At 36.0% G+C, this 21008-nt stretch overlaps 1 protein-coding gene across 1 annotated transcript in view; it reads left to right on the top strand.

Moving 5' to 3' along the window:
• Window positions 1-21008, top strand: part of LOC139604515 (dynein axonemal heavy chain 5-like) — a 148463-nt gene that overhangs the window by 60280 nt on the left and 67175 nt on the right. The window contains exons 45-53 of the mRNA XM_071455659.1: window positions 3625-3759; window positions 4774-4963; window positions 7400-7617; window positions 8515-8826; window positions 13849-13938; window positions 14036-14272; window positions 14769-14936; window positions 18259-18465; window positions 19699-20028. Coding sequence (XP_071311760.1) covers window positions 3625-3759; window positions 4774-4963; window positions 7400-7617; window positions 8515-8826; window positions 13849-13938; window positions 14036-14272; window positions 14769-14936; window positions 18259-18465; window positions 19699-20028 — 1887 coding nt within the window. The remainder of the gene's footprint in view (window positions 1-3624; window positions 3760-4773; window positions 4964-7399; window positions 7618-8514; window positions 8827-13848; window positions 13939-14035; window positions 14273-14768; window positions 14937-18258; window positions 18466-19698; window positions 20029-21008) is intronic.

The following is a 21008-nucleotide window of genomic DNA, read 5'->3' as shown; positions in this document are numbered from 1 at the left end:
TTCTAACACAACTTCCCTCAACTGGCTCATTAGCCATCCTAAGGGAAAGTGTTCCCACTCTTTCACTTTTAAGGGCAATTTCCCATCTCTCCATCCTGTCTTGTCCTTCCTAAAGTACCTGTATCCATCCATTGTGCCTATGTCCCCACATTTCCTAGTTTGACTGTAACTCTGTACCTGCGCACAGAGCTGTAATTTTTCCATTTTGTCGTTATGTTGTTTGGCAAACAGGCACTTCAAATTAGCACCTCCTTCTGCTGTGAGAGATTCTGCCACAATGCTGTACTCTTCACCTGTCCTTATCTGTACACATGCACTTGAGAGGGGTCACTTTCCACACTGTTCCACCATCCTTGACATCTCTCTTGTTCACCACAGCCTGGATCTTCTGCTTCTTAGTTGGGTCCACCACTTCCTCACTTGAACGTATGTTGTTATTGTAGTAGCAATGAAATAATTTGAAACACTTGCTGAAGTTCCTTGTGAAGTTTGTTGTAGGTTGGGGTATGCATCTAATGCAATATGTGATTACACAGAGAGAGATCTAATGAGTTCATCAGATTAAATATGGGAGTCTCATTAACTGAACATGTTTCTAAGAGTACAGTGGGACATAAATTGCTTCTGTGTACAGAAAACTGAAATTATAAAGTATAGACAGTCTTTCCTAGAGGCATATTCAATTAGACATTAGAAAGAAATTCTTGACTGTAATGGGTAGTGAGACACTAGAACGGGTTGCTTGGAGAGTTTCTGGACTCCCCATCTCTGGAAGTCTTCCAGGCCCAGTTGGATGGGATTCTGAGTAACCTGGTCTAATGGGCGGTGTCCCTGCCCATGTCAGGGATGTTGGAACTAGATGATCTTTAGGGTCACTTCCAGCTCAAACCATTCTGTGTCTCTATAATTTGTAGTAATCTTTCTTTCCTAGTGGAACTTATTTATTCAAATTTTTAATGGTAAATTTGAAATTTTAAGTTAAGTAATGCTGGTTTTTCCAGGCGGTTGACTGGAAAGATCAGGGTCACATAAAGAACGAATGCAATAGGAAATGGCAGAACATTGCCTGTTTTCAGCAAATGCAGTATATCAACAGAAGGAAATAAGGCAAACAAGCATTCACCAGCTGAACCTACCCCACAAAAAATCTAAAGGAATGTGCTGGAAGAAACATGTGAAGTTCTCCACACATTTTACACACACAAATGCAGACTCTGTAGAAAGAGGAACTCTGACTCACAAGTAGCCAAAGGCACCCTGACTGACTGTCATCTCCTTCAGTAAAGAAAAACAATAAACAGTATAGTAAAAGAATTGTCCTTAGCAAATGTAGGAAGCCCACGGTATCCACAAACCTGTGAAAGAGTTATTCTGACAGAGCTCTAAAGGTGAATTACTTGGCTTTGTTACAGGACTTCTTCCCTAGAACCTCCTTCCACAAAGGTTCTTCCTCATACAGCTTAGGGAAAAATAGAAACTGAAAAGAAAAACCTAACAAAGCTTGAAAGCAAATGAGGTGAAAATCCCTTTTTGAGAATCATCTCTTTAAGGTGCTTTCATATGGAGCAAACCACTGATATCCCTTTTTTTTTTTTCTTTTCTACATGGAGCAAACTCTGCTTCGAATAATGAGACTTTTATTTCATATTTTGAATGCTTTCTTTCAAGAGCATCAGCTATACCACTGCAGTCCATTTTGCTCAGGCAGACTTTAAAGATTGCCGTTAAAAGATGGAGCGAAGAAATAGCTCATAATCCACATTTGTCAATAAATCCTAGCTCTTCTGTGCCATTCCCAGAAAAATAAAGCTATTGTAAAACTAGAAAACAGATTAAGGTAAATAAAGGGTGGTCACCTTCAACCACCCATCATGTAGGTCAGTTGGAATGCACCAGGAGTTCTGTCTTTAAAAGTAATTTAAGCTTATATTAAATTTTCTGATTGGTATGAAAGTATTTATTCAAATTTAATGAAGTCATCACTTCTATAGAATCACAGACTTGTGCAAGTTGGAAGGGACCTCTAGAGGTCACCTTGTCCACTTCTTGCTTAGCACAGTACAGCAGGTTGCTAAGGCGCTTTTTGAGTTTTGAATATCTTCAAGGATGGAGATATTCAGCCTTTCTGGGTACCTTTTATGTTTGGCCACTCTTATTGTGAAGAATCTTTTCATTATGCAAACCAGTGCAATTTCCCCTGTTGAAGATTTTGACATTGCCTCCTTTCCTCTCACATAGTCATCACTTGCTGAACTAATTCCAGTTTGTCAATGATGGTCATCTAGCATGGAGGAAAAGCAATATATCAGTCCTTGTCATGATTCTGGTAATTTCACTAGGACATGCCATTTATTAAATGATGATGAAGTCAGGTGATGTCTGAGTTCATCAATATCACACTAGGTTGTTAATCTTTTTGTGTTAATGTTTCCATCTGCAAATAAGATTTCCTGGCAGTGAGTGGCTGTATATTCATACCTAAATTTTTCAACTGGTAACAACTTGGCACCTGATTGAATAATAGAAAATGAGGCAGGGCAGAGCCTTGAGGAATCATCCATCTACCTTTCTGGAGGAAAAATAATTATTAATTAAATAATTTGCTATTAATGTTTGTCAATATTCTTAACATTTTCTATTAATGCATAGGTTGCAGTTTCCCAGGCAACCAACGTGATCCAAAGTTTCATTTTTTTTATGGTCACATTTTTCTCTAAAAGTTAACTTGAATCCGCCTTGCTGTAGTTAAGCAAATTATTTCTTTTCCTTTCTATTCCTCCTGTCTTCCTCTTTGCTGGTATCTTTTGCATGTTGAAGACTTTTACCATCACTCATCCTACATATTCACTCTTCCAGCTTTTGCAGTAGATTTTGTAATACTTTTTCCTGAAACAATATGTTTTCTAGTCAAGGAATCACTTGGTTTTTTTTGCTTTTCAAATTTCTCTTCTGTAGGGTTCATCTCCAAATATGGAATACACCTTTTGGTCACAGTATAGAAATGTCAACTGAAATGGAAATGTATTTTCAATTGTCCTAAAAAGGACGTTTGTATTTTTACTGCCCACTAAAATTGCAGATAAGTCATTGGGGAGCTTGTGACATCAATCCAATGTCAGATATTTTTCTGCAAAGTTTTGTGCACCTGATTTGTTTCTAAGCTCAAAGAAGAAGTGTTGTTACTCTTTATTAGTGCAGTTGGTTATTACCATCTTTACTATTTTGCACTTGCCTTTACTTGGTAATTTTGAACTCTAGTTGTGATCTAGTTCACCAGTTTGGTATCATCTTCAAACCTAATCAATAAGTTAGTTCTTGCTGAAAATTCTGGGATTTACACAGTATATTGTTCCATTTTGTAAGACTGGGAAATAAGGGTGAGCTCTGTATCACCAGAAAGTACACTTTCTGGTATGGCCATACCACACTAGAAAATATCTTCAGGATTTGATAACAACAAAACTGGAAGTATATTGGAAAAGACAAAGAGCTGTGAATTTAATATTATTGAGAAGTTCCATAACATTCATTTATTTAACAAATTTAATTTTCAGTCCTCTCTTGTTTTTTGTTTTGATCTATTTGATTTTTATAGTTCCAATTTTGTTTGTGCTTTATTTCAAGGTTCACTATGACTTTGGGCTTAGAAATATCCTGTCTGTTTTAAGAACACTTGGAGCAGTGAAAAGATCTAATCCCCAAGAGCCAGAGAAAACTGTTGTGATGAGAGTTCTGCGGGACATGAACCTCTCCAAACTGGTACTGTAACACTGATGATTTTGCCCAATAGTGTATTTTGTTTGCATTTTAAGGGTCTTTATCATGCACTTTGAAAAGCTATTTTTCTTCACCATTTGGATACATTATTTTGCGGTTTTTAATATGATTTATAAGTGAGTTGAGAATCAGAATACAGTTACTGCGTGAGCACAATTTGTCTCACAGAGAGGAAAACACATCATAAGCTTTAGCTGAAAAAATCTTTGGAAATACCATGAGATCCTAGGGGATCTACCTGGTCCTCTAATTGCCTCTTGTTTTTAATCCTTTTTACCCTAAGGAGAGAAAGGAAGAATACATTGTATTAACTCTTAATAATGTCACCAAAGATCTTTCTTAATCCAGAATATCAATTTTTACATTTCTTGGGAGTCTGTTGTCTTTTCAGAATATCATAAGAATTGCATTAAGTGAGGTAACTGGAAGCAGCTAATACCTACTTGTATAGTGTAACATCTTTCAATAATACTATTTAAAGTATTCATCTTTCTTTTTATTGCTGTAATGAAAAGGTTATGGCATGTCTAGACTCTGTGTATTTACCTTGGGAACCACTTTTGTGATGGAACCAATGATTGTGTTTCTGGTGTTAATCTCTTCAGCGTGTTGGTACATGCGTTCAAACCTATAGCAACGCTTCAGTGATTTACAGAAGGAAAAAATCATAAAAATTCTAAGGCAAAACATGATTGGAATAAATCTTGCTGACTTATGTAACAAATGAAGAAATAGGTCTGTGTATACATTGAAGAAAACTGTATTAAATTGTTGACATTTTTATCACCCTAAAGTATTTAATTTAGAAATTACTACTTGTGATTTCCTTATATGAAACTCCCTTTATAGAACTGATGGATAATTATAATATTTGCTTTGGAAGAGGTAAGATTTTCACTGCCATCTTTTAAATAGCTTATCTTGAAAATTGTTTACAAATATAATAATAATTTCAATAAATAAATAATGTGTTTCCCCCTACCTTGTCCTTGACAGGTGGATGAAGATGAACCTTTATTTATGAGTCTCATTAATGACCTATTCCCTGGAATTACTCTGGATAAATCTGGGTATCCTGAACTACAGTCAGCCATCCAAAAACAGACAGAGGAGGCAGGGCTTATTAATCATCCACCATGGATACTTAAACTTATTCAGCTGTACGAAACTCAACGAGTCCGACATGGTTAGCATGCTAAATGAGGTTTTGAGACTGCATTGTATTTGAGACTACATTATATTATCTGCCACTTGAATGCAGATTAATTTAATGAAAAATGTTAAAAAAAATTAACAGATGTAATTTTAAAGCCTATATGGGTATTTTGCTTAGGAAGCTGTTATGACATTTTTTTGGTGTACAATCCTTTGTTATATTACATTTTTATGGGAAGTATGAGTGTGGCCTTTGGTGATTGAAATTTCTGTAGAGAAAGTTAAAATATATTCATTCAAATCCAGAAACAGCAATTTTATTCAGTGTTCTGAAAACCATTCAGTGTTCAGTCATGAAGCGCGAGTTTAATGTTACTGTGAGATTATAAAGTTGAGAAGACTACCAAAAATAATTTCTCCAACCTTTATTTTGATAGATTCTACCATGCATGTGATATAATTTCAAGTGCTTTCTTTGTGATTGATTCTTGCAATTTATATTGAAGAGAAAGAAGCTTTCCTCCTGCAGGATCAGGGGAGTTAGACAAGGTGGACTCCAGAGGTCCCTTCCAATTTCAACCATTCTTTGATTCTATGAAAATACATTTTTACAGTGCAGAAAAAGCCATTGAGTAAAGTTTATCCTGTCCTAGGAAGGATATCATAGACAGTAGTAAATCCAGGTTTACAATTCATAGCTCAGTGGAAAAAAAGAATACCCCTACTTTAAAATATCCCCCATATCCTTAACCTTTAACTAATGATTTTTTAGTATAATAAATGGAAAATATTAAGGAAATGTAACTAAAGCAGCAAAGATTTATAAAGATATCATCCTTCTTATTCTCCCTTTCTTGTCATAATAAAAGATTAAACTAATGAAATAAATGAAAGGAAATACTTATTCACATACCAGAGTCTGAGTCCTTAAGGCCTTTTAATTCAGATCCCTAAACTTTTAATTCAGATCATTGGTTAGATCGAAGAACTGGTTAGTGCTGTGCAGACTTACTAATTTACATCCAGATTTCTGGATGCAGTGTTGCACAACAGCTATTTCTATATAGGAACCATGGAACTTTTAATGTTTTTAGTTATGGTTAAATCTGTCTCTTTTTAAAAGAAGCTGTTTGATCTGTGAGACACTACAGCTCCTCAGTTCCTCAAAAATCTTCCTTCAAAAAATCTCAAAAATCCACCAGGACATTCTGTTTAGATGCCTCTTCTCTCCACACATTCCTACTATTCCCAGATCGCGCAGCTCCAATTGTCCAAACAGTTGAATGCTCAAGCCAAAAGTTTTTTGACTTTATATAACAAAAGTTACTGCAATGTAGGAAAAAGCTTACCTGACTTCCACTTGTCCTACTGATTAACTTGAATTCATGGAGGGGTCACCATGGAATTTAAAATAATGAGGAGAAATATGGCTGTATGTGCACGTGAAGTGCTTTTATAAACACACACACACACATACACAGATCCAGTGCATGGATCTTGAAATCTGTTTGGCATAACAATTTTGGTTGAAATATCACTGAAACCAGCAGAAAAGCCATTTGGTTAACATTGAAGAGTTTGTATTAGATTTCCCCATAAGTAACATATGGCATGAGTAGTGATTTTCTGAGTCCTCAGGTTGTTTCAGGGAACATCCAGCACCCTTTAGTTTTAGAGAAAACATCACACAATTTGCATGGCACTGGATTAGTTTTATTATTTGGGTTTGTGATTGTTCCATACTTTTGTTGAAGAAGTTTTCAAAACCAACTAAGGGATATATTATCCAGTTGCCTTTAGGGCTAATAGGAGTTATCTAAGTCTTTAAATTACTTTGGAAGTCTCAATTTGAATGTCCCATCTGATTTTGGACAGATTCTGGGCCTATTGAATGAAAACATAACTAAAGACCAGTAGGCTCAATTTATTGTTGAAGACACAATTTATTTTTCTTTGATAACATGTATACACTGATGAACTAAGTGTGGTTGCTCTTAACAGGTTTTATGAAAGAAAGATCTATTAAATGCCAGCATGGGTGGCTACAGGTACATTATTTTGATACTTTTGCATCAGAAAGATGCACTTGATTTTGTATATCACTGAAGATACTCATTCTCATCAGATAAATTTAGAAATTTCTGGAGTTTTTGCCACCATCCATGTCAATGTCATTGCATGAGAACATCAAAAGGCAGTTGTGTTATCCCATTAGAAAAAAGAAAAGAATTGCCTGAGGGAGGATGCAGACCCACATAGGCTTGCCTATCATAATAGAGAGACATTTATAAAGGCCTTTAAATAATAGTTTCAAATTCTGTTTCAATGAACATTAAGTGGAGTGAGAAACATCCTTTTGTATTGGCTTTTGATAAAAATAAAACAAGGATCGTTGATGCAATGAACCATTAAATGGAAGCATGACACGCTGACATTTCATTTTAAACCATGTTTATATTGTTTTAAGGTATGATGACTCTAGGTCCAACTGGTGCAGGAAAGACAAAATGCATTCATATTTTGATGAAAGCAATGACAGATTGTGGTGCTCCTCATAAAGAGATGAGAATGAACCCAAAGGCAATCACAGCTTCCCAGATGTTCGGTACCCTTGATGTTGCTACAAATGACTGGACAGATGGTATTTTCTCTACATTATGGAGAAAAACTTTAAAGGCAAAGAAGGTAATGGATGCTGTAGCATGACAGACATTTAATACTGTTTCCATAAGGTGTCATTACCTGTCATTTATCTGAAAGGTCTTCCATTATAAAATGAAACGGGAATGCAGTGTTAATTTTGCTTTGTGTCTGATGAGCTCAATGTGCACAAGAGTCAGAATTATATACATATCCCAGATAGCACTAGGTTTCTCAAGCATTTCAGGTTCCAGAATTAATTTAGAAAACATTTTAAGTGGTTTGCTTCCTTCTGTAAGCAGTCCAAACACAAAAACAAGGTATGTTCATGTTTTGACGTGAGGGCAGAAAAGTCTTTTCTCCTATCTGGTTTCAAGTCATTGCCACTTTATTTCACTAGTTATATCAGAATGTAAGGCTTTGGTAAGAAACTGATGTAGGCATTTCCCAATTCTCTTATCAAACCTGCAGATCATGTTTCATGAAATCATAATTATACTCACATCTACTGAACAGCCACCCAGTTCTGGCTTGGCAAATCAGACACCTTACATGAAATACTTGTGTAACATCCTACAAGGACTGACTTTGTGCCTGTGTCTATGACTGCATTTAATGGGATATGTTTTCATCCATCTTGATGGATGCTGAGTTGGCTGATGTACTTTTGTAGAAGAAAGATACAACTTCCTGCTCAGTACAGCACAAATTAATTTTTGTTGCCGTTTCTTAATATCTTTTTTAGTGTGACACAAGATAACAAAAGAAGAATCAAAATCACTACGCAAATTATAAAAATTGCATTTTTATGTTGCTTTTTTTCTGAGCACCAAATTACGACATTATTTATGTCTAAGAGTACATTTTCTGATATTACATGAATGTGTATTTTTGGTCAAGGTAGGTAGAGTTGAATGTGTGTGTCTCTCCTTTTTTTTTAAGGGGGAGCATATCTGGATAATTTTGGATGGACCTGTTGATGCAATATGGATTGAAAATCTGAACTCTGTTCTGGATGATAATAAGACCCTTACTTTGGCCAATGGAGACCGCATTCCGATGTCCCCCAATTGCAAGATTATTTTTGAACCTCACAACATTGACAATGCTTCCCCTGCAACAGTTTCCCGTAATGGAATGGTCTTCATGAGTTCTTCAGTGTTAGACTGGAAGCCTATTTTAAGGGCTTGGCTGCAGACACTGCCAATCACATACTCCAATGTCCTATGGAATTGCTTTAATGCTGTATTTCAGGTACTTAATTGAATACTTCAGAAAAAAAATTGCATTTTTTATTCTTTTTTTTAATGAAGCATTGCTCCTTCCCAAATGCTCTTTGAGTTATTTAGATTTCTTTTTTATGTAATAAACTAAAGATGCAGGGTTAAAAAAAGAAAGAAAATTATCTCTATAATTAATAAATGACTGAAGCTATAACATATGAATAATCTGAATGTTTTGTTTTGTCTGCATACAAGAGTTGGCAATGAATTGTTAAACCCGTGATTTTTTAATATTGCCTGTTGGCAAAACAGATACTTGTTTTGCTTGTAATTTTAATACTGCAATTTTAATTATTGTTAAGATGCACAAAGGAAGCGGGTAAAGTTCTTATTTTGTTTAAATATAAAGAAGTAAATTCAGAAAGAAATTGAGCTAGAAAGAAATTGTTACACTCTGGTGCAACAGGAATGCATTTGACCCATTATTATTTTTAAAAAGACATTCTATAATTAATCCAGGATAGTTCTGTGCTCTGAAGCTCTGACTATCATTCTGAAGTTCTGACTATAGTTGTCTCTTGTTATTTTATTTTCCATGTTTCTGTTCTAATGGAAATTTTTGAAACTGCATCACTTTGATACATTTTTGGACTAAATTGTGTTCAATCAGTAGACTGAACACAATTTAGTCAAAGAATCCTAAATGCTTTTCCCCCTCTGTTTGGTCTTACCTTACTGAATCATTAGAAAGGTTCCAGCAATATTCTGGATGGTTGCACTCAATAGTGGGTATAAAAGCATAATCTCAGTAGTATACTTCCATCATAGTGAAATATTTATTTTGCTTTTGAATGTTTTTAAAGAAATAGTTATGTCTTTGCAACCTTTCAGTGTTATCTTCTGATTTTCTCAATATCTGTAAAATAAATGCAACTTCCAACATACATTGGTTTTCCATCAGCTTGCTCCTGCCTGTTTACTCATGTAATTGGTGTTGCATTTCACAGGGGTTTCTCCTGTAATATTTTTCATTGCTCTTGCATTTTAAAAATGCAGGTTTTAATGAACTTTGAGTGACATTTCAGAAAGCTTTTTATAGATGATGGTAAAAGCAATGATTGATATAATATTAGAATGCCCTGAATGTTAACAAATATCTTTTAAGATTCTACTTTTCATTTCAATGCACATTTACTTTAAAACTAATGTTTAACAAACTATTCATTTTATTCTACCTCCAAAACTTAATGATATGACATAGTATTTACTGCAGCAGCAAGAGAAACAATTCTGATAATGAGTTTTAAAATATGCTCCCAAAGTAATGTATATGTGGGTCAATTTACTGCTTCTTTGCCACAATTCTATTTATATTTTATGCTACAACTTGCTCTGAAAACATAACAACAACACTTAAAATGCCCAAGCCTGAAGCGATAGCAATAAAGTCCAGAAAAATATGTATTTTATTAGATTAAGAAATGAAAATGCAGTGAAATATGAAGTTAGTTCAGTGCTGAAGGCTGCATTTACAGCTATCAAAATGTAAATGAAAGCTGTCATGCTGGCAGTTTTCTTTCACTTTTAATGTGCTGTCTTTGCTTCTCAAATAATAGAGGCAATAAAAGTGATTTTACAGATGAGAGCAAAACTACTTTTGTGTTCACATGGCTCTTTTTATAGTTATTATTTTCTGCCACATTAAAAAAAAGGATCAAAATTCAAAAAGAAAATTTTTGAAATAAGATTCATCAACAGTGGTAGTCAAACCCCAGATATAGACCTTGGTGGATTTAATGGTGGTATTAAGGAAAACATGGATATAAACATCTTACAAATATCTGATTTTTCAAAGAACATGAAGATTAGAGTATAAATGGAAATATAGTAACCAAGGAGACTCAGTCTTAAGCAGACATATAGAGACTTTCTGAATTTAATCTAAACTCAACTAAAATAGATGTAAAATAGATGTAAGACAAACGCTATAATAATTCCAATTTGCTTACAGAACACTCTTGTTATTTATGCCGATCAAAATAGTATTTGTCACTGAAAGTCTTCATGTTGGATAAAGTAATTTTCAATAAAGGTGCAGCAGGTAGCAGTAATGGAGGAGGAAGGAGCAGAAAATAATAGTTGTGAATCAGTGGAAAGAGTGCATTTATTCTTTTAATGTATATTATAAATGGCATTGTAAGTCATCATTTTTTATGCATTAAAAAACCCAACAAATCAAAATACAAAAGAAAAAAGTCCAAAACCAAAACCAAACCCCTAAACCCAACCTTATTTCAATTTAAGATGATAGAATGCTTTCTGTTTCCACAGGATTTTGTTTAGAACAGTGATTGAGGGGTTGGACTTTCTCCCTACCTTTCCCAATTCTTTCTTCTCAGCAGCATTTCCTGCTTTGCAGTAATTTCAAATAAACTCTCATCCCTAAAAAAAGTCTCTCTTAAATTTAGAATCCCCACTGCTAATTCCTGGTCTGTGAATGTTGCTGCTACCTGTAAGCAACAGAATTGCTTAGCTGATGGAAATAATTATCTGAGACAGTTTCAAAGAACTGAAATAATTAAAATAGTTACCCGAGTGGTGTTATTGAGATTGTCTGCAAAGTGTGAAACTCAAACCAGTGATGGTTGTTAAGTGAATAACATAAGTTTCAGCATGTCCAGGTATTGTTTAAATGAAAAAAAAATGTAGTAGCAACTTAATTTTCAGATGTGACTAATTTTCTTCTTCCACATTAACTCTCACACTAATCCAATTTGTGTAAAGGCTGCTACTGTGCCTGGAGCATAGAGCCGAATAAATAATCCAAAGATTTTCTTACCTTTAATATTGAAATGCTGATGTTAAAATTAATATTACAAGTATTAATAACTTTCTATTACTGAGTTGTTCTTTTGCTTATCTAAACCCTTTGAATATGTTGCCAACTTCCTGTCCTGAAGTGTTCTGTAGTTCAGTGAGTTCCATAGTGATTGTACTCTGTGCAAAAGGATCATTCTTTCATCTGAACATTTAGCATCTGACTTCATTTTCAGCCTCCTTGTAAGGGATAGCAAATTGCTAATCCAAGTTCTTAAATTGTATGTGTATTTGTCATGACCCAACTTATTTTTCCAGTCCCCCTGTCCAGACAATTAATGCAAATTTCTGTGTTATCCTGCATCCTGTTTTTCAGCCATGTATTGTTTTAAAAATTGTAGTAGTAATAAAATACTAGCATATATCAAACTGATTTTTCTCCCATAAACTCAAAGAAAAAGAAGACATTTAAAAACCCTCCATAAACTACAGAATTCTCATTGGAATCATAAGTACCATAAAACTAGTTCTGGTGAAAATTGGGCTCTTGATAGTACAGAATACTTTGACGCATGAAATATCTTTATTCTGTGTGTTTCAAATCAATTATTAAACAATTTACAGTGCCCTATGAGACATCTGGTCTATTTTACAGATGAAGAAGCTGAATCTCAGTGAGATTTAGCTCCAAATTCTAAAAGTGTTAGATTTGAATTTCCCACAGTGCTTGTGGGCACTCCCCTGTGGCACCCATAACACCCTCAGTTACTCAGCTGAGCACCCCATGTACCACTGGGGATGGGCCAGGCATTTTTGAGGGAAAGCCACAAAAAGACAGCACACAGAGGTGGAGGCACTTGTGCTAGTCAGCAAGAAATAACAAAAGAAGCAACCTGATAGAGTGGGTGACATCCCTGCCCATAGTGGGGAGAAGGAAGCAGATGACCTCTAAGGTTCCTTGGAACACCACCTGTTCCATAATTCTGTGTATGCCCACACTCAGGTTGTCTTCTTAGATCACTTATCTATAAGCCCTACTCCTGATTAAGGTGCCTAAGTGAGTTTTTGATCACTATATATATTGTTGGTGTGTGTGTTACCTGTTATTCCAGTGGGATGGAACTCAGGAGGATTGGTAAAAAATATTGATTCATTCTCTGTGACAATAAATATCAGCATAGGGCACTTGGAGAACTTCAGTGGCAAAAATTAAACTGAGAAGTGAAACAAAGCTGGTGAGCATGTGGGTAAACAGCTCAGTGATTTTTTAAAAAGTGTCTAAGTAAATTGTTTATGTCTTTGGACAATTGAATGTTTCCTTTGTCTTGGCTTTCTCCCTGACAGGACATGACACCTATAAATGGAATTCCTCCAAAATTACTATCTCCAATAGTATCCCTGTTATACTTTCACTTCCCAGAATGAGTGGGTGGTGTTGATTTCCAAAGATTAAGAGGGCAAATAGAACCACAGGGAGAGTATTATATTACAGATTGTTGAATGAAGGTGGAAGTAGGTTATGATTTACATCAGTCTATACTATTGGATGGCAAATTGATATTTTAAAATTTTGCACTGCAAATCTCAGAGACTACTTTACATCAATTTGAAACTTTGCTTAAGATGTTGCAAAACACTTGGCAAAATAGACATGGTAGCCAACACTATGAAGAAACCTGAGGAAAGTCCAACTTCCATTAAAATCAATTCAAAAATTCCTTTTGGACCTTGCCAGGATTCTACAGGAAAACGAGAGTATTGATTTCAAGAGGGACTGGTACAGTATGGTGCAATCAGAACAGATGAGACAGATAGAAATTTATAGTGGCAAGCTTGTGCATTATATATATATAAGTATCATCAGTGCTTTTATCTTCCTACTACAAAAATATCAGTGGTAGATTAAAATCTCTAGTGGAGAGCACAAATGGCAGGCAGATCCCTGAAGTAACTGAACAGCATTCTTCAAATTGCTCTTCAGGAAATTACTCTGTAGAGCTTATACAAGTAGCTCTGCTGACTCTGGTACATCAAAGTTATTTTTCTAATATGCTATTGTTAGAAAAAAAATCATGGTCAAAGTCTGAATATTTATAAGCCCAGAAATGGAGAAAGCTGTTGTTTGGAAATAAAGTTTAGAATATATTTCAAAATAAAGAATTGATCTCATCTAAGAATAAATCATGCCATTGAAACTAGTAAAGAGAATCTTTAAATAATGTTTTTTTCTTCCCAGGATGTGATGGATTTTGTTTTCTCTGCTGTGACACCCAAAATGTCGATTTTAGAATGTATGTACATCAAGCAAGCTATTGACCTCCTGCAGGTAGATATGGCATCTGTTTTTCTCTCTCTGATTCTGTGATTTGCTCTAGGAGGACAGCAGGTCTGTCCATTAAAACTATATTGCATCCACTTTGCAGGGTTTGCTGTCTGGCCGAGACGAGAAGCAGCTCAGTGAGGAGCATATTGCTCGCTTGTTTGTTTTCGCTGTGATGTGGTCAGCTGGAGCCCTTCTGGAGCCAGATGACAAGCTGAAAATGGAGCTGTTCCTACGGAAGCACTCTGCAGTGAAAGAGCTTCCAGCTGTGAATGGAGAGGAAACCATGTTTGAATTTGTTATCAATGCCTGTGGACAGTGGGAGCACTGGTCAAAGAAGGTTCGTATGCTGCAACACGTTAAGCTTTCTTAATGGGTACACAAGATGTATTTGGTAAGAAACATTTTATTTCCAACCCTACATAATTTGGTTAGGATGATTAACCCTACCAAATTCTCAGGAGCTTCTTTTTTTGACTGATATTTTTCTTTTCCCCATAAATATATTCAGCAAAGAACAGAAACATGCATTTGAAATAGCTTTGGAAGTGAAACAGAAATGATCTTAACTGTATACTGTCTATCACCTTACTCTTTATGAAATTCCAGCAAGGAAAAGCTTTTATCAGGCACTGGAGGAATGAAAATATCCTGCTAGTCTAATACCCTTTTAGAAAAGCATGACAAGACTGATTGATTACGAATGGATACTTGGCTTTCAGGAAGAAAAGTTTTGCTGATGTAAATTTTATAAAGTGCATTTGATTTTGTGTTCTGATGCAAAGTGTGTGGGCAGGTAGGAATTCTCAAACTTTTTGCATGTCTTTCTTATGCAGGTCCCTGAATATATTTATCCTAAAGATTTAGTGCCAGAATATACTTCCATTCTAGTTCCAAACATAGACAGTGTCCGAACAGACTTTCTAATGCACACTATCATGAGGCAAGGAAAAGCTGTTTTGCTAATTGGGGAACAAGGAACAGCAAAAACTGTTATGATTAAGGTAAGGGGAACAGAAAAACATTTGTAATATATTAGTACAATAACATTGCAATAGTTGATACTGGCACAAATGTTAAGCTGAAGTTAAGGATACTTTGATTTTTCTTCAGGGTACATACTGGCATTCCTACTGAGGCATTTTGCCAGCACTCACATGGACTACAGGCAAAAAAACCAAAGTCTCCACACTTTAGTATAAAGGTTTCTTTTAAACTTTGCTATGTGGCCACAAGGTCAGATGATAAACCCTCTTTCCTATGCTTTCTTTTCTTTTGAGTAGTCTAATGGAAGATTTCACTAAGAAAATGTTGATTCTTGGAGGATTTTTTTATTTTCCTGTGCTTTGTCGGTGGTGTCATGTGTGAACCAATCTTTTGTATACCCTTGTTGCACAGCCTTTCTTCAAAAGCCAAACAGAAGAGAGAAAAAGAACTTCCTTCTTTAGTAAGGATGGTTTTCAGAGGGTAAATTTACTGTCTGTTATCTGCTCTCTCAATTTCTTCACTGAAAAGGACATATTCTTTCTCTAGAAGGAAATAACAGGATTGCTATTTAATTAACAAATACATGCTTTCTGTATTATAAAATGGTTCAGGTTAATCATATGACACAAAAAATTTAATAACTTAATACAGAAAGCAATAATCAAAAGGCTGAACAAACCCAGATGTCATACCAAACTTGGCATCCCTTATTTAAAAAAATGGAAGCACAGTGTTTTTCAGCAGGGTTTCTGTGTTTTTCAGGGGATGTGTGGATTCTTTGAGCAGTGAGAGGTAGCTAAATAAAATTGGTCTACTGTTGGGACAGCTGAATTGGTTATACAGGCAGCTGTACCTCCACTGGAGGATTTGCAGAGCTCTTGAAATGGAAAATAGCTGAAAAACACCAACCTAAATTGACCTTTGGCTTTCTTAAAATCTGGAGCCATTTTTTGTGCCCTGGCCATGTGCTCTCTGAGCCCTGACAGAGAGAGAGTTGTACCTGTGCCAGCAGCCATTAATGCTATTTTTTCAGCATAGCTGTCAATGCCAACAGGCATGCCAGTGTAATGCCATCTTCTGCTCCTGGCACCAGCTGAGAACTATTTTAGCAGAGTGAAGAGGCGGGGTCTGGGTGGTGGTCTTGATATTCTGCATCCTGGATTTTGTCCAGATACTGGCAACCTCCAGCCTTCAGCTGCCATTCCTGTCCCTAAAAATAATTGAAACTGATTCTTGGGAGTTGCTTACGCTGAGTCTATGCTATAGAGCAGAGTAGCAGATATTTGATCTCATGTAAGGTTAGGAGTGAGTGTTAAATGCCTTCACAACTGTTCCCCTTCTGCTTTCATCTTCTGTAGAATTTTGTTTTACTACACCTTGTGGAATATATCCAGATTTAAACAGTTGATTGAATGAAAAAGTAAAAGAGTCTTAATATAAACTAGTTCAGGTAGTAGTCTGAATAATCTTTGGTGTTGAGTAAAGCATCAGTATGAATCAAAATAAAGAACTTAAAATGGAATGTTAATTTAAGACCTCTATTCTCTGTATTATTAATTCATGAATTGCAAAAAAATTTAAAACATAATATTAAACTGGTAAAGGACAGTTGAAAATTCTCTGACATTTTAACTGACAAAAAGAATCCTATTCAATACGCTCTTCTTTTTCAAAGATAGTTCTCATTTCTGTACTGTGCAATATTACTGTTACCATGCAAACATTCTGAAATGTCATAATGATAAAACACAAATGTATTTTTTGAATAGTTGAGAATTCATAGTTGCAGTTTGCTGGCCTTGGCCAGCTGCAAGACCCTTGGCCAGCTGCACGACCCTTACCCAGCTGCTGATTGCCTCCCCTTCCTCAACAGCACGAGGCTGAACATAAATACAGGGAGATCCTCAACTCAACAGTTACTGCCATGGGAAAAACATTTGGCTTGGGGAACACTTTTACATTTTTTTTCTAATTAAAACCAGAATTGGGTGGTGAAAGACAAATACTGAAAATACCCTCTTCTCTCTTCTTCTCAGGCTCACCTTTAGTCCTTCATCCCCAACTCCTCTACCTCCTCCCTGGCCAGTAGTGCAGGGGGATGAGAAATGGGGGCTGTGGACAGTCCATAACAGCTCCACTCTGCCTCTCCTTTCTCCTTATGTTGCTCCCTCCTCCTACATGGACACAGTTCTTACCAGGGCTGCAGATCTTCATTAACTGCTCCACCATGGAGTTCTTCATGGTGTCACAGGTCCTGCCAGCAAACCTGCTCCAGTTTTTTTTGTTGATACAGTGATAGCAGATAAACTGCTATCACTGTATCAACAAAATTAACAACATTCATCAAAATATTTTGAGGGCATCTAGCTGTGTCTTCCTTTCTGTTGTCACACAGAGTGTATGTCTCACTGGAGTTCTTAGAGCACTTCATCAGCAAGGATATAGGTTTATTTTGCTGAGGTACCAAAATGGGAACATTTCTAGTCAACCCTCTTACACAGATGAGAATTTAAATTATATTCAACTTCATCATCATTGCAGAAGAATCAAATCTTTAAAAAGAAATTATGTTGGAAATTATGGACTTTTTAGTGCTATTTGTAAGCTGCAGGACTTCTCCTGAGCAAAATATTTCCTATGCTCTCTCTCTCTCTCTGTCACTCTCACTCTCTCTCTCTGTCTATGTTTATATAGGCCTCGGTGTGACTCTAGGGTTACACATTTTTATTATAAAACCTCACTAAATATGAAAACTGGAACTTGGTTGTTTTGGGGCATCGTCAGCAGCTGTGGGAATTGTACATATTCATGAAATTCAAGGATTGCTTTCTTCATTAAGAGAAGATAGCTATCAGTAAATGTGATGTAGCTGGGTTTAATTTTACACTGCCATTCCTTTATACTACTTTTGTTTTAAGAGTTTTGGTTTTGTAGTTTACACATGAAAATGGATTTGGTTTTTCTCTTGTTGGTTGCAGTCTGCTGTAATGGATCATCACTAACAGCTTAAATTTAGAAAAACCCTGACAATTGCTAATGCAAACTTTATTTGCATCTTGACCTGGCATACATCTACTTGTTTTAATACTTAGTGAAGTCTATTAAGAGCTTATAAATTTTAATCCTTAAAAATTTTATGCAAAACATTAACTGACAATTTGTTTGAATTTCAAGTTGCAGATGGTGTATTTATCTTAAATAAACTGTGTTTCTAGACTTTGAAGTTAATAACAGGACTGAGATTTTTGGAGGGCTGATTTTTTTGGAGCATCTGTGTCTCCTTTTGTCTTAGTTCACCTGAAGTTACTGATGTGCTTTTAAAAGTGGTTTATCTTGCAGAATTACACAAGCAAGTATGATCCTGATGTTCACTTGACCAAATGCCTGAACTTTTCCTCTGCAACTCTGCCACATATGTTCCAAAGGAGCATAGAAAGTTACATAGGCAAAAGAATGGGTGCTACACACGGTCCTCCAGCAGGGAAGAAAATGACTGTCTTTATTGATGACATCAACATGCCTCTGATTAATGAATGGGGTGATCAGGTAAATATTAACATTTGGGAGTTGGTGGTCTTACCATTATTGCTGATGGGAATACTGATCTGTGGGTTGAAAAAATGGGATAGGTTAGAAAAAAGGTATCATAACATGGGTTAGAACAAATATGTTTTCTAAAACCATTTTCCCCAAGCCAGTTTTTGACATGACTAATGTCAGTCCCAAACAATTAAGGACAGTGTGAAGCTACTTGCAATCACTGTAGTATTCAACCCTTTTGTTTTGGTTGCATACAAAGCTAGTAGGATTTCCAAAGTGCAGTCCTGAGAACCAGTCTGGGAAAGGAAGCATGCAAATCCAAGTAACACTCAGAGATTTTCCTTTGATCTGCTTTTGACTTTAAATTGTAGTTACTATTATGTGAAATCTAAGCTGGTGGTGAGTCTAAAGAACACGACTTATGAAGAAACTGGGGTTGTTGAGCCTTGAGTAAAGAAAGTTCAGAGGAGATCTTATTGCTTTCTCCAACTACCTGAAAGGAAGTTGTAGTGAGGTCAGTGTTGACAGGACAAGGGGAAATGGCTTCAAGTTGTACCAGGGGAGGTTAAGATGGGATATTAGGGAAAAAATTCTTCACCAAAATTGCTGTTGAGCCCTGGAACAGATTGCCCAGGGAAGTGGTAGAGTCACCATCCCTGGAGGTATTTAAGAGAGGTGTAGATTGGCACCTGGGGACATGGCTTAGTGGTGGATTTGGCAGTACCAGTTTAATGGTTGGACTCAATAATAAGATCCTATCCTACCTAAACAATTTAATGATCACAGTTGACATTAAAGACTAGCAAGCTGTCTTGAGGTATTGATGAAAGAATACTTATAGACCTATACTCTGAAAATATGACTTAAATTAAAAAAAAAAAATTTCTGCTGAGAAAAAGCAATTGCCCTGCTTCCAGTGTAGCTCTATACTCAGTGGCTCTGTACAAGTGGACATGTGACTTCACATTGTGCTAAATTAACTGTTCTTTGTCACTGTCTAAGCACTTGTGTCAATCTGAAGATATAGTCTGGATTGAAAATTAAAAGTGATGCCTTTTCTTAAGTTGAAATTATCCAAATTCAGTTGAATATCTGACTTCATGTCCACAACTGCCCAGCACATGAAGCTTACATGCAGCCAATGCATGCAACTGAGTGCTTGGTTGCCAGATTGCATGTTCATAAAGTAGAAACACTTAACTCCTCCATTCCTTTTTTTTTGTTTCTGGTTATATTTAGATCACCAATGAGATTGTAAGGCAGCTGATGGAGCAGAAAGGTTTCTACAATTTGGAGAAGCCAGGGGAATTCACGAATGTGGTTGACATCCAGTTTGTAGCTGCTATGATTCACCCTGGAGGAGGTCGGAACGACATCCCCCAGCGCCTGAAACGCCAGTTCACCATCTTCAACTGCACACTGCCTTCTACTTCCTCTATTGATAAGATATTTCAAACAATAGCTGAAGGCTATTTCTGTGAACAACGACATTTCCCCACAGAAGTATGTAAACTGGCTTCAGCATTAGTATCTACAAGTCGAAAGGTTTGGCAAATGACAAAAGCAAAGGTAAAATTACACCTATTAAGCCTTGAAACATCTTTTGTACTGTACCTTTTGTACTGTTGTGTGTGTTTTTAGTTCATATTGTGAAGCTGTGACCTGTGGATGAAACTGCTGGCTGATGCCTCTGTTCTGAATTGGATGGTCTGAGCACCAAGTTATCGATGAAAATCCTAATGCAGTGTCTTCTGTAGCTGATATAAGCATCACATTATATACATATAACATAGTAGACATAGCTGATAGGAAGACTGAGAGATCTTCCAGCTGAGAAAATGTTGAGAACACAAGGAACCAGAAATTAAAAATTAGATAGGAATCTTCTGTAAAGCTGATTGGGATTATGAGAAGCTTTGAAGATCTGAATGTTAGGGAAGAATTCAAATTTGGCAGAGAGGGAATCAGTTAGAAAAAAACTTTGATATCTAGTAATTTATAAATATTAACTTTTTCCATTTCAAACAGACTGTTAAAAACATTTGACTGCAATTTCTGGGCAAATTTTGCTTTGAGAGAGACAAAAAATATTAGGTATATAATAAAATTTAAAAAGAACAAAACTGCAGCATAGAAATGTATGTCAAATTTGTTCTTCTTCTGAGAAAAGTGGAAGAGAGTGGTGGAAAGACAGGGATTTGTTAAATTCCTGTCCAGAAAAGGTTGGTCAGAATTTCACAAACACCTCTCTGTAGGCCTACACTTGCTTTACACAGAGAAATAGCGGAATTGGTGCTTATTACTGCTAATTAACTTTCTTTCCTAGAGAAAATGAAGGTTTTGCTAATTTGTAAATGTTTTCCCAAATACTGTTTTCTCAAATTCCCTTCCCTTCCCTTCCCTTCCCTTCCCTTCCCTTCCCTTCCCTTCCCTTCCCTTCCCTTCCCTTCCCTTCCCTTCCCTCATAACTTTTTCCTCAGATGCTCTTGGAAAGGACAAAAGAGAATAGCAGAAATGATCTGGAAGAATTGACATTTTTACTGTGATCT

The sequence above is a fragment of the Agelaius tricolor genome, unplaced genomic scaffold (genome assembly GCF_023055355.1).
Source record: "Agelaius tricolor isolate 1412-34295 unplaced genomic scaffold, bAgeTri1.0.p SCAF_2, whole genome shotgun sequence".
NCBI lineage: Eukaryota > Metazoa > Chordata > Aves > Passeriformes > Icteridae > Agelaius > Agelaius tricolor.
Note: the sequence above shows the minus strand (reverse complement) of the source record. Positions and strands in the feature narration are given on the sequence as shown.